The sequence below is a fragment of the Balaenoptera physalus genome, assembly GCF_965194825.1.
Source record: "Balaenoptera physalus genome assembly, chromosome: 17".
Classification (NCBI taxonomy): domain Eukaryota; kingdom Metazoa; phylum Chordata; class Mammalia; order Artiodactyla; family Balaenopteridae; genus Balaenoptera; species Balaenoptera physalus.
The window spans coordinates 826,731-839,994 of NC_138895.1; the positions used below are offsets into that span (position 1 = coordinate 826,731).

At 43.0% G+C, this 13,264-nt stretch overlaps 1 protein-coding gene across 14 annotated transcripts in view; it reads right to left on the bottom strand.

Moving 5' to 3' along the window:
- Positions 1-13,264, bottom strand: part of PRKDC (protein kinase, DNA-activated, catalytic subunit) — a 151,327-nt gene that overhangs the window by 105,253 nt on the left and 32,810 nt on the right. For 11 of the 14 annotated variants that reach the window (XR_014255729.1, XM_082433896.1, XM_082433894.1 and 8 more), the window contains exons 22-26: positions 8,778-8,884; positions 6,818-6,908; positions 5,958-6,121; positions 5,151-5,303; positions 780-887 (exon numbers count right to left, since the gene is read on the bottom strand). Coding sequence is in view for 13 of the 14 variants with exons in the window: in XM_082433896.1 (XP_082290022.1) it covers positions 780-887; positions 5,151-5,303; positions 5,958-6,121; positions 6,818-6,908; positions 8,778-8,884 (623 nt within the window). In the remaining variant the exon portion in view is untranslated. The remainder of the gene's footprint in view (positions 1-779; positions 888-5,150; positions 5,304-5,957; positions 6,122-6,817; positions 6,909-8,777; positions 8,885-13,264) is intronic. The other 3 variants (XM_082433897.1, XM_082433904.1, XM_082433898.1) reach the window with 1 other exon arrangement.

Consider the following 13,264-nt stretch of genomic DNA (forward strand, 5'->3'; position numbering starts at 1 on the left):
TTAACCACTGCGCCACCAGGGAAGTCCCTCAACTGGGGATTTTGATTCCAAAGTCAGTATGTGCCAAAACAAAAGTATAGGTTGAAATAATAGGTAAATATCAATTAAGATGATATTTAAAGAAATCAAATGTAGTTATTTGCACGAGTTCAGAATATTAAAATCAGATCAGTGTGGAAAGACAGTAAGGCTTTAGCTGACCTCACTGCCTCTGCCCGCAGTGAGCCAGTGACCCCACCCTAACAATTCCACCTCTACTGTCTCAGGACACTTCTATGTAAATGGTGAACTGCGATGTCTAGGGGTTTTGAGTTACTGAATCCGAATGCAGGAGGAAACAGGACCAGCTCAAAAAATTCCTTTTACTCTGAACTAGTACATCATAGTTTAAAAAAAAAAAAAAAAAAAGAGGATACTGCAACTCTGATAGAAGTCCAAGAACATTCTTATGCACCCTTTGCACCCTCAACAAACACACACACACACACACACACACACACACAACCTTAATGTAGATGAAGTTTGTCAAATTTATAACCATCCTCCCAAAAGGAACAAAACAAAAACATCTATTTGCTTGTAGCTATTTAAAAGTATCACTTAATAAGCATAGCACCTTGTTCATTAAATGCCATCTCACCAAAACAAAAGAAAAAAGATGATCCAATCTAGCTAGATGTTACATTTTGATACCTTGACAGGTAGCTTTTCTTAAAGTTCTGAGTACTGATCACATATAACCAGCTGATGGGAACAGCAGGAAAAGAACCATTACTCACCAGTATTGTTTCTAGTAAGGCAACAGTGTCCTGACTCTCAAATTTCTTATTGTTGGTGAACCAGTGAATCAGCTGCATAACTAGAGGTTCATACAGTTGCCTTGGCACCTGAAGGAGTAATAACATCAGAATTTACTTTTTTCATGTAAATTTTATATCAGAGAGAGTTCTACTTATGTGACAGAAGCAAAATTAAGCATAATACTGCTGTGGTTATATTAGTTTCCTTCTCTAGTTAAATTCTGTGATGAACACGGTCTAACTTCTTCCTAAGAGTCCGACAAAGAAAAATACGCACCCCAAGACTTACTGCTCCTCTAACGAGGAGGGCAATTAGGGTCGACAGTGACGATTTCTATCATTCATCCTCACTAACCTGATCCTGAGCTGAACAGAAGGCATTCTGTTCACACCCCCGTGGTGACAAAGCAGAAGCCAGGTCAGCGTCCTCTGCACACAGACTTCCAGGCTATATCACAGAACAAGAGGAGAAGAGGCACCGCCCCTCCCCCTCCGCTGCCCTGACGAAAGAAGGGACACTAGTCTTTACTCCTTGGAGATGCGGGTTCTCACCCTAACCTTCGCAAATGTAAATACTGTCTCTCCAGGGCCCAGAGAGCCCTGTGGGTGTCTGGCTCCTACAATCCAGGGCGGCTCCCAGGCCTGGAGAGAAGTTTTACTGTCCTTTTGGATCAGAGCAATTTCCTGAGACAAATGGTTATGCATCGAACCCTCATTCTCTATGAAGAGTAAATGTTCACAGCCCGAGTGAAGGGGAACATTCCCAATCTTCATGTCTCACAAGGCTGGCCCTACAGGAGCACTGAGAAATCTAGCAGAGTTCTACTTCCCCGCCGATACTCAGCTTAAGAACAAAGCACGTGGTATGGACACCACATCAAAAATCACGTGAGGGATGTCCCTTCCACTGGGGGACCGCGTGCTTCCACTGCACGGGGCGTGGGTTCCATCCCTGGTCAGGGAACTAGGATCCCGCAACGCCTGCTGCGGCCAAAAAATAAAATAAAATTTAAAAATTAAAAAAAAAAAAGCAAAAATCACGTGAAATGTCTGGGGCTCAGACTAAACAACAAGTTCTCTTGCACCCGGGTATTTCTCCAAAAAATATCTTTCTAAACTTTGAAGCAACTTTTAGACTTAATCAAAGTAAAAGAATCTTACACCTTTCGGTTTGGAAATTTAACCAGGTCTTAAAGCATCACTTTTTTCCCCCCCGCCAAAAGAATTATTTTGTATTCTTAGAACATAAATTATATATATGTACACACGTACCATTTATAGAAAATGTAGAAAACCAACTATAATCCTACATCCAAAAGGTAACCACTGTTAACATTCAAAACCACTGTTAACTCAGTATATTTTATTTATACACATTAAAATATGTGTATACACATGTGTAAAAATATACACTTTTGTAACCACTTTTCTGCCCCTTAATTTTGAATACTTTCCATGTAAATACATATCTTTATTAGATGCCTGCTATCTTTATTAGATGCCTGCTATCTCATATATGGATAAACCATGATCCAGTTACCCAAATCCTGTTGTCAGAAATGCAGTATTTCTAGTTTATGTCTGTCTTATACACACCACTCTGAACACCTCTCTGGACAAGGGCTGCTGTCCACACTCCCACCTGCCAGGACTCACAAGCCCCTTTCCCTACAAGCTTGGCAGCACTAAACACTGCCAATTTTTAAAATATTTGACAACTGCTGCAATCCATAGCATTTTAATTTGAATTTCCTTGTTTACTAAAAAGGTTGAATATTTAAAACATATTTAATTGGCCATATGTACTTCTTTGTTCACGAGCTGCCCATTTTTGTTCTTTATCCATTTGCCCATTTTAAAATCTTATTATCTTCAGCACAATGTGGAAAAAAAAATTTCCCTACATCATGTGTATGTCAAAACTGTGGGTTTTGTGCCATTCAGTGGTCCACAGATCTCCCTTCAATACCTTGTATGAAAATGTCCCTTTCTACACAAACTGTATGGAAAGACACCTAAAATGTAATGATAAAATCCACCCAAGTAGCAGAAATCACATTTTACATAAAAGAAAGCATTTTTGAATGCTATAATCCTACTTTTTATCTGTAAAACAAGATTTATATGTATGCTTATAAAAATTTATATAAAATTTATATGTATGCTATGTTTTACAAAGATCTAGGAGTATTTTCACCAAACTTTCGGCAGAGGATACAGTGGCTTTTCCTGGGGAATAATGGTGGGAAAGGGGTGATGACATGGAGGTTCACTTTTAGCATCATATGTTTCTATATTAATTAGTATATTTTACCAATGAAAAAGACCATCCCAATCCAAAGATACACACAGACATGCTATAATTCATCACATTTTTCTATAATATTTCTAGAGTTTATTTTTCCTTCTAAATCCTTTTAATTTGAAATTAACCTCTCATATGTTAGTCAAATGCTCTAATAGAATTTATTAAATGTTCCATTTCTCACTAACTTAAAAAGCCCATTTTACCACACATACAATATTTATGTGTACACATGGGTCCACTTGCCAACTGCCAGACAGCCCCACTGACATATCTGTGCATAAGTTCAACCCCATTATAATTAACATGGCTTCTTCTTAATGTCTGTTAGGGCAAGAAACCCTTCAGTACCTGACCCTGCCAAAATTTTCCTTGGCTAGGCTCCAGCAATTATTCTTCCAGATTACTTTTGACGTTCAAAATGAAATTCCGGGATTTTTGCTGGAACGATACCAAACTTACTGAACGATTTGGAAAGAGCTCAAATTTTTTCAATATTGATTCTTTTTTTTTTGGCCACGCCGCCCAGCTTGCGGGATCTTAGTTCCCCGACCAGGGATCAAACCCGGGCTACCTGCAGTGGAAGCACCAAGTCCTAACCACTGGCCTGCCAGGGAATTCCCTCAATATTGATACTTCAGGTACACATCACTTTCATTTTATATTCATAAAATATATGTTTGCCTGGCATATTAAAGTTTTTTCCTAGATGTTTTATTTTACTTCATTTTATTTTTTACGCTGAGCCATGTGGCTCGCGGGATCTCAGTTCCCCAACCAGGGACTGAACCTGGGCCACAGCAGTGAAAGTCCAGAATCCTATCCACTAGGCCACGAGGGAACTCCCCCAGACGTTTTATTATTATTACATTTTTTGATGCTGTTATGAATGTTATGTTGTAAACATATTTTCCAAGTGGTCAATGCTACAATAGAATATGAGACATATTAGAACACTAATACATGAGAATTCTATTTTGTAATTCATCAGCTTTCTCCTTTATTAATTCTTAGATTTATCAGTTGATACTCTGGGCTTTCCATATTTTTTTAAAACTGTATTCAAAATAATAATTTTTTTCCTTCCTTTCTCCGACGTCCCTGACCTCAGGGACCTCATGGCCTGATGAGAGACCCAGAGGCTAACCAGTGCAAATAACTTACTAAACACATAGGAAGCCATTCTGAGCAACCACTCCACACGCAGGCCCTGCTCCGGGTCGGGGCTGGAGGTGCCTGTGAACAGGCCACGTCATGTCTCACCCCAGCACCCACCTCAGCCGAAGCACAAGGCAGCATCACTGCGTCATGGCTGGGGAGGATTTGGCTGTGATATTCAGGTAAACATTCTTCATCATTTTTTTAAAGACAAAATTAAACTATTCCTGATTTACCAAAACAAAATACCTTCTTGGCCTATATGAAGAGAATCGCTGCTTATGAAACCTATTTCTGTGGTAAATTTCCAGTTTTACCCCAAAATCCTATTTAATCATGGTGCATCTTAAGGCACTGCTGGACTGTATTCGCTCACATATATACTGAAGGATATTCCATCTATATTTATAAGTGAGTTTTTCATTTAGTTTTCTTTTTTATGTGTGCACCCTTATATCAGGGTTCTGCCAGCTTCATAAAATAAAGAATCTGAATGTCTTCCGTGTCCCAGCAGCAAAGGAGAATCCTGTCCAAAAAGCCACGAGGAAGAGATGACCTGCTGACATCTCCAAGTGCCCCCGACTGCTGGCCACGGCCCCTCCTCTCTTCTTCACCCCTACGTGGCAGAGCCGGTAGCAGAATCAGCCTTAGGGGCTAGACTCTCGTAATTAGTTCCGTAATTCCTGAATGAATTACTCTCCTAACTTAATTCCTTAGGGCCTATCCCTGAGGAAGTAAGCCAGAGTCGGAAGGGCAGCAGCCAGGAGGCAGGTTCTCAAAGACCCCAGAGTGGTCCCAATGTGCAGCAAGCTTTGACCATCACTGAACTAGACAGGACTTTTAAAAAAAATTTTGTAACTGTTTCAAATTCAAAGTCATGCACTTACCTGATCTACATCACATGCCAGTCGAAGCAGCACAGGAAAAGTGCGCTTATAGAGCTGGTACATGGGTGGGGGGCCCAGGCCACTGTCAGGCATCTGCGTGGCTTTCCCCAGCATAAACATGACAATGCTGTGCAGAAGTTCACAGGCTGCAACCTGAAACAGGCCAGGGGTCCAACAAAGGTTAAGAGCATTTTGAAATGCTACACAATGTAGCCCTTTAAAAAGGAAAACTTCTGCAGAAGATAACTATCCCACCCAAAAATAAATGAACTGGAAGTGGCACTTCTTGTTGTATAAAATTCATGCTTCCGTTCACTTTGATCTGGAGCCAACGGTGAAGATTTAAAAGATTTAGACATCAGGACTAATACATTCGTAAGAGACGTATTTCCATGCTGCCGTATCACAGAACTCTGCTTCATGTGTTAGCACACTTTCAACTGTCACTTTCAGTAAATGTATTTTTAAAGCACAAATTTTGGAAATGTACAGATTAACATAAAGACTTGAGATTATCTGTTTCTAATCTCCCAGGTTGAAGAGATCATCAAGCACAGACTAAAACTCCCTTTTCAACGCCCTCTGTACTGTCTTCTATCAGGAAGAGTTCTAGTGTATTAATGTTCTGCCAGGTTATCGTCTATTATTCAGATAATTTATGTTTAACTTCCATTTTCCAAGGACACATACTTCTGATAACTGAATAGTTTCCTCATTATTATACTAGAGAAAACACAAAATCCGTGAAACACAATACGCGTTTCCTAACGAATACACGTCTAACCACAGCGGGTGATCAGTGAGTACTTTGGTTTGTCTGTCGCCGGCCGAGAGTGCCAGCTCTGTGACGCGCGGCAGGAATGGGTCCAGGTGGATGATGGGCTTCATGTCCGCGAAGGGCACTGCGAAGCCGAGCCTCCTCTCTCTGTCCCAGGCCACACAGCGCCTGGCCCTCTCCTCGGGGGACACTGCTGTCAGAGAGATGCAGAGCGCTTTCGGTCAGTCCCTCCTCGCTCCAGGACGGCCCCTGGCTCACCCCCTCCTGCTCTGTTTACCATGCATGTACAAACCACCACACACTGTTTCTGAATTTGACTTAAAAGCAAGCTATTTTTAAACAAGTCTAATAGTCTGGAATGTTTAATTTCCAATTTCAGTAAGAGTTACTCTTCTGCAGAAAAATGATAAATGCACAATACTCTAATTAAGTATCTCCTTTATAACACTTATTTTCCTAATAGAGGCTCTGACTTCTGAAATGCCCAAATCACCAATACATTTAATATGAAATTTTAAAGGTAAAAATACCAATTTTTACTAATCAAAAATGCTAATTCCGATCAAAAACAACTTAAATTATCCAAGTATTAAGGATATCAGGTTAAAAAAGATAACTTTGAACTCCTGACACAATGTTTAATATACAGGTGCATCCAGCTAGATTCTGCTTCAGAAAGGAAAAGACCCCAGACCCCAGCGCGTGAGCACAAAGAACCCCACAGGCTGCAGGGCACAGTGGAGTGTTCACTCCATCAGGCAAAATAGGGCTGTTCATCCTCTTACCTGAAAACACATAAATGACATATAGGAGCAAATATCAGAACACACCATGACCTGTATGCATCCAAATACATCCATGCGGTTAGTGTGCTTTAAGGAAAGGTCACCTGTTATGAGGTTTTTGCTGATCTGTCCCCCAAGACGGCCAAGCACTTGCACGACTTGAACCCGTATTTCTTCTAAGGACAGCGCTTCATGCTGCAAACACGGTGACAAGTTAAACATCAGAGAGAGTCGTGAGCTGAAAGAAACACTGCTCTACCACCCTCCCCACTGTTGACGCCTCCAATGGTTCATTATATCCTACACGGCACTGCAGTTAATTTTATTGCAAATTCATGAAAAGAAGCCACATCTCTTCCAATTTTGCAGTTAGATGTCCATTTCCTAGACCATCGGTTCCAAAGTTTTGGCAGGAGCTTTTACACCCTTAAAAAATACTGAGGCTCCCCAAAGAACTTCTGTTTATGTGGGTCATATTTACCAGTATTTATCATAAGTTGAAACTTAGGTATTATTTAAATAGTTATTTTATTTAAAAACACTAAACCCATGACATGTTAACAAACGATATACTTTTAGGAAAAGTAACGATATATTACAAATAAACAACCTCAGGCAAGTGGTACTGTTTCCCATTTTCACATTTGTGACAGACTTGTTGTTGGGCTGTAACTGGAAAAGGAGGAGTATTTTAATAGTCTTTCTAGATAACAGTTGGGTTTTTCTCTGTTACGGCTCCGAAACTGACGTGGAAGTTTCTTAAAGGTCAATCACATGGTGGAATCTGAAACCGCACCAGTGAAGGTTATGTAGTCTCTACCACATTAAATCCATGGGCTTATCTCGCTCTCTGTGGATTTTCACCCACACACGATTTGATTTGGGAACATAATGTACTGTTCATCTGAAAACACTGGTTCCCTGGGTCATGCAGATCTTCCACACGTTGATGCATTTCACCGTACATGTGAAAAAATCACGTTTGTTAAGTACTGAGAAGCTGCCCAGCTCATGATGGTTACAAGTTTTCCAAAATTTTAATTTTCACTTAAAAGCTAGAATTTAATCACTGGCAACAAATACTCTCAAAGTGCTCTTTGAAGTGACAGGCTCGCTCTCCGCCTTGGAGAAAACGCCTGCCAGCCGCTGAACGGCCAGGCTGTCTATCCCAGCAACAACGGCGTTCACAAGGGAAGGGCTGCTCGGTGCATCCCGGAGGACAACCGCCAGCACCTCCTGCTCCAGCACACGGGGAGGCACACAGCGTGTGCTCAAGGGTCGAGGCTTAAGGAAGCGCTAGGCAACCAACGCACCACCCACCACGGCACAGTGCAAACGTCGACGCGTGAAAATATTGATAGTTCTGGCCTTGCACCCGGGGACCCCAGGGCCCACCTAGGGAAACGGGGTCCTGTGCCTGTAAAGAAATGTGCAAAACTAGAGGCACGCTCAAGTAACTTTACGTTCCTTTACTTATATGTGATAAGATAATTTAAAACCTTTAGACACCATTTCTAGTTTCATCCAGGTCTCCCAATCAAAAGCTGTCAAAAATATCGAGATGGGAGGAATTTTCCCTAGAGCTTGCAATATCAGTTCTAGATACTAAAAGTTTTTCAAATTTCCTTTTTCACATCATACTTAAAAATATTTTCCCTACACTAACTCAATTTTCTCTATTTACATCATTTTTATCTGTTACATTATGTGCCACATCTAAAAAAACTGGTCTCAAGAAATTATCACTGGAAAAAAAAACATAAAAACTGCCATGAACTGAACTTGACAATATGTATTTCAGATTTAATCAGTAAATGAGTCAATCTAACATATCCATAATATCACTATTGCAACTGCTTATTCCAAACAAGAAAACAAGACAATAAACCCATTAACATAGTTTACATTTTTACTGCTAAATATATATTGAACTTATTTCTATATTGTACTCTAATTGATATGTAAGAATAACTAATATTTTAAATGAAGACTTTTACTTTTCACAAGCATTAGAATCTGATCTCTCTGTTATTTAAGGTAAAGAAAATACAAGGGATTTCTTACTGATGAAATGTTCTTTGTCCTTTTCAGATGCTTTAACACATCTCTAGTAAATCCTTTCTGGGCGGCCCGAGAGAGTGCTGACACTTCCCAGTTACTCCTGGTCTCATCTATCAACAGTAAACAAAAGTCAATTTTAAACAGCACTCATTCATTTATTTAATTAATACAAGGGAAAACACACTCTACTGCTATAGAGAGACATTAAAATCCTAATTTAAAGTGCGATTAAAAATGAAATTTCTAGAACAACAATATTAACAGTGGTTGTCTTAGTTTTAAATACCACTGCTGACTAAAAGAAACACGGTTCCTTGGAGAAGTGGCTGACTCCCAGGCTGGGGAGACTGTGCTGGTGAGAAGCGCCAGGAGGGTGCACTGCTCGGGGAGGGGCGCACTCCCACGAGTCCCACACAAGTCACATCTGGGACAGGCTGAGCGCAGACATCAGTGGGAGCAGGAAAGGGCTGGACCCACTGAGAATGTTAAGAATCCACAAGTCCCTCCTGACAGGCAGAAATAATGGGTGAAAAAAGAAAGTTATTTCTCACCGTAGAGTGCCAACTAGATAAAAGGAACCATGGAGCTGGAACATCGCCACTGTGCCACTTTTACAGTAATTATCGACGCAGAAGAATCACCAGTGCACAGACACTAAAGCCATCGCGGTGAGGCATCCCTGAGGAATCGGAGCACTTACAGCTATGAAGCAGCTGCCACTGGACAACCATAAACTTCTACAGAACTTGCAAGTTCAGCACAGAACTTTCCCTCCCGAACCACTTCATGGTAAGGCACCAATCTGACGCCACCACCCCTGAATGGTGTGGGTCCTAACGGACCCTGTCCTACGTGACAGCCACGCTACGACCCAGAGGAGGAGGCTGAGCTGCAGACGTGGCCCACATTCACCCTCCCCCCCAGTCGGGCTCCAGTCGGCCCTGACAACGTCTTAGCTTAGAACCACAGGTTACACTCAGTTCTCTTGTCTTTTTCATCTCCTTTAAGTGAAACAGTTCTTCAGTGTCCTGGAGTTTCCTGACTTGGACATTTACAAAATTAGATGCCTCCATCTGGGTCTGTCCAATGTTTTCTCACGACTGCGTTCAGGTTCTAGAAACCATCGGCAGCGTCTTGCTAGTGCTTTATTAACAAAACCTTTGGCACCTGCTCACTTTCTCTCAGTGGAGTCACACTCACTTCTCCCAGTGCTGAGACAGCCTGGGAGGACCCTCACAGGGGCGATAACCCCAGCACGCCCCTCCCGGCCCCCTGAAGTGAGACCCGCTGACGGCAGAGCCCGACTCCCCTCTGCTGTTTCTCTGTTCTCCTCCCATCTGTGAGTCTGCGGTGCAGGTTTGCTCACGCCCCATGAGTTAGGCCCCAGGTGGGAACAATCACTAAGAACTGGGGTTTTGGTCTTGGACCTTCTGCAGGTGGATATCAGAAATCTACCCTCTGGTGGCCCCAGATGAAAAGAGGATCTGGTTTTTATTTAGTCTTTATTAAAATGTTTTGGAGCTCAAATTAGTTAAGAATTTCATACACTGGGAAAAAACTCTCTGATATGTGGACTGGTCAAGTGTTTTATCTTTGTCTATGACTCAAACTGCAGAACTGAAGCCATAAACCCTCATGTGTCTGTGTGTCACCTGAGCCCTGAATTGAGAACAACCTGACTTCTCCTTATGAGTGTGCTGTTCTCCTGTATTTGGAAAGTATTAAGAAATTAGATTATTAAGTCTCTTAAAGGAGCTCTGCTTTTATTTATACAGATAAATAAGCTTGTATAAAATGAATATTCCTAAAATTATCTGAAAATTAAAAAATTGGACTTATAATGCTTTAAATGTGCCAAACTTTAAAAAAATGCTATATAGTCACTAACTCAAAAGCATTTCAGAAATCCATATTCACATAATTAAGGCACATCTTTGGTAAATGAGACAAATTTCATGATTTTAGTTTAAATAAATGTGTTTTCCTATCAGAGTTAAGTACAATACAAGCATACATCTTATTCTACTTGGGTTTGTTTTTCCTATACTTATTTATATACTTATTATACTTATTCAGGCTTACAAACCCAATAAGCTAACATCACCTCTCATTACATTGTTATTATGGTACAAGACACACAAAATAACACCACCAACCATCTGCAGAACTTTTTCTTCATCACAAACAGCCCTACATAACTTTTAAGATCATGATAAATGCAGTTAAGTTTATGTTCAACTAAACTGAATCACTGGACAAACTTTTTACTTCCCCAGTAATTACGTTTTGTAGCATGTCAACTGGAATATAATTTCTATGATCTGCAGCCTTGAAACCTTGGACTGACTGAGTTAATTAGTAAATAATCACTGGATACCCACGTAATTTCTAAGTAAAACAGAATACCGAAACACTGATTGCTAAGCATCATTTTTTTTTTTCTTTCTTTTTTTTTTGGCCATGCCACGCAGCTGGTGGGATCTTAGTTCCGCAACTGGGAATTGAACCCAGCCCCCCCTGCAGTGGAAGCGCCAAGTCCTAACCACTGGACTGCCAGGGAAGTCCCACTAAGCATCATTTCTAAGTCTGGGTGCTTTTGTTTCCTGCTTTCTAGGCCGTGAGGAGATGAGGCGCGCTGCGCGTGGTGCCATGCGGGATGGATGCGGCTGCAGGCGGGTGTCACGTGTGCTCACAAGCTCCGAGCCTGAGAAACTCCAAGACCTCAGCAGACACTTGTCAAAACCATCCGCTCCGCCTTTTCTCAGTCCAAGAGAAGTCTGGCAGAGAGCTGTAAGTGATAAGCGGACGAGGCTGCAGTGGAAGTAAGAGGGCGTGCTTCTGACTTTCACGGAGGGTGAGCTGCTGCTCACGAAGCAGCGAGTCTCGGCTTCTTGGCGTCCGGCCATCTTCCCACAACTGGGACTTACTAAGACCTCACAGAGTTTTGCTTTTGTGGGTTACAACTAGCAACAGTCAGCATACTGGAAGCAGAACCTACTTTTGTAAAAACCCACTGATCTATTTGAAGAACGCATGTTAACACACACGACATCTTAGTACTCCTCTGAAAACAATTGGATCTCACAGACTCCCTGCGAGAGACCCGCTGTTTCAAGTTGTGTCAGTGGGTCCCAGAACATGACAAAACTTGGAACCTGAGTCTGAGAAGAGGCAATGAAACGAGTTACATTCTTAGCAAAGGTCACTCCGTCTTAAAGGACGTGCTTCTCTGCCTTACTGATCAATGTCTTTGTCTGTAACGGGCAAAGTTACTCTTTACTTTCTGTGGAATCCACAAGGGAGCAAGGCTTGAGTCTTATCAGAAGCACTTTGAGCAAAAGGTTCAGGCCTTGCACCTCTGTCAGGAGCGGCACACAGCGGCACTGGGCTCTCAGCAAAGCACAGAAGGAGGCGTGCTGTCCACCGGCCCCACTGCTGGCCAGCAGGCTGACGACTGTCTGCCAGGGTCTCCACTGTAAAGCTGCCATCTGCACCCTTGGTGAGTAACATGCGTTGTGGGCTGAGGTAGGCAGGATTTTAAGGTACCCCCATGACCCTACCCGGTGTTACCCCCGTGACTGTGTTCCCTTACACAACAAAGGCAGGTCTAATCTAATCACACGAGCCTCTTGAAAGCAGAGTTTCCTCCAGCGGATGCAGGAGGAAGGGGGACAGACTCCGAGCCTAAGGATTCAAGGCGCACCGCTGGCTGTGAAGGTGGAGGGCCAAAGGCAAGGGGCGGGCCAAGCCGGGACCACCAGCCAGCAAGGAAACGGGGCCTCAGACGCCGCCGACACCCTGCATGAACCTGAGGGCCCTCCCCAGAGGGCCCGGAGAAGGGCCAGACCGGCCCAGCCGGCCCCGAGCACAGGAGCGGCTAAGCCCGCCTGGGCTTGTGACCCAGAGGACGGGGAAACGACAGATGGCATTTCAGCCGCTGGCCCTGTGGTGACTTCTTACACAGCGAGACGAAGCACACGATGAGGCTGCCCGTTTACTCGCTGACTTGTGACTGTACACGCGCCAGAGTCCTACACGGTTCAGCGGATCATGATCTCCTTCTGGGACAATCTGCCTTGATGCTCAGGTTATCCCAAGTTGGCCCGTGACATTTCCCATCATTCTTTGAACACTTCCTTGATTTCTGCATGTTTCAGAAAACACAATATTCTAGGTTCCTCTTGTACTTTGCCTGTCCAGGCTGGAAGCAGCCATTTCTCCAAAGCCACAACCTGGGGACTAGTTTGCTCGCTGCTACAAAGGTACCACCAGCCCCAGGCAGCCCCTTCCAACGGACAGAAGGACAACAGGTGTGCACGTTACACGTTCCACTTCACCCACCCACACGTGTGCGGGCGCCTGTGCACGTGTGCAGAAGCAGTGAGGCCCGGGACGGGAGGCAGGGCCCTGAGCTCACGCCCGGCCCGATCCCCGAGGCCCTTTAGCTCTTTCTCTCTCTCCCCTCATTGTCCTTGATCCAACTGTTAACG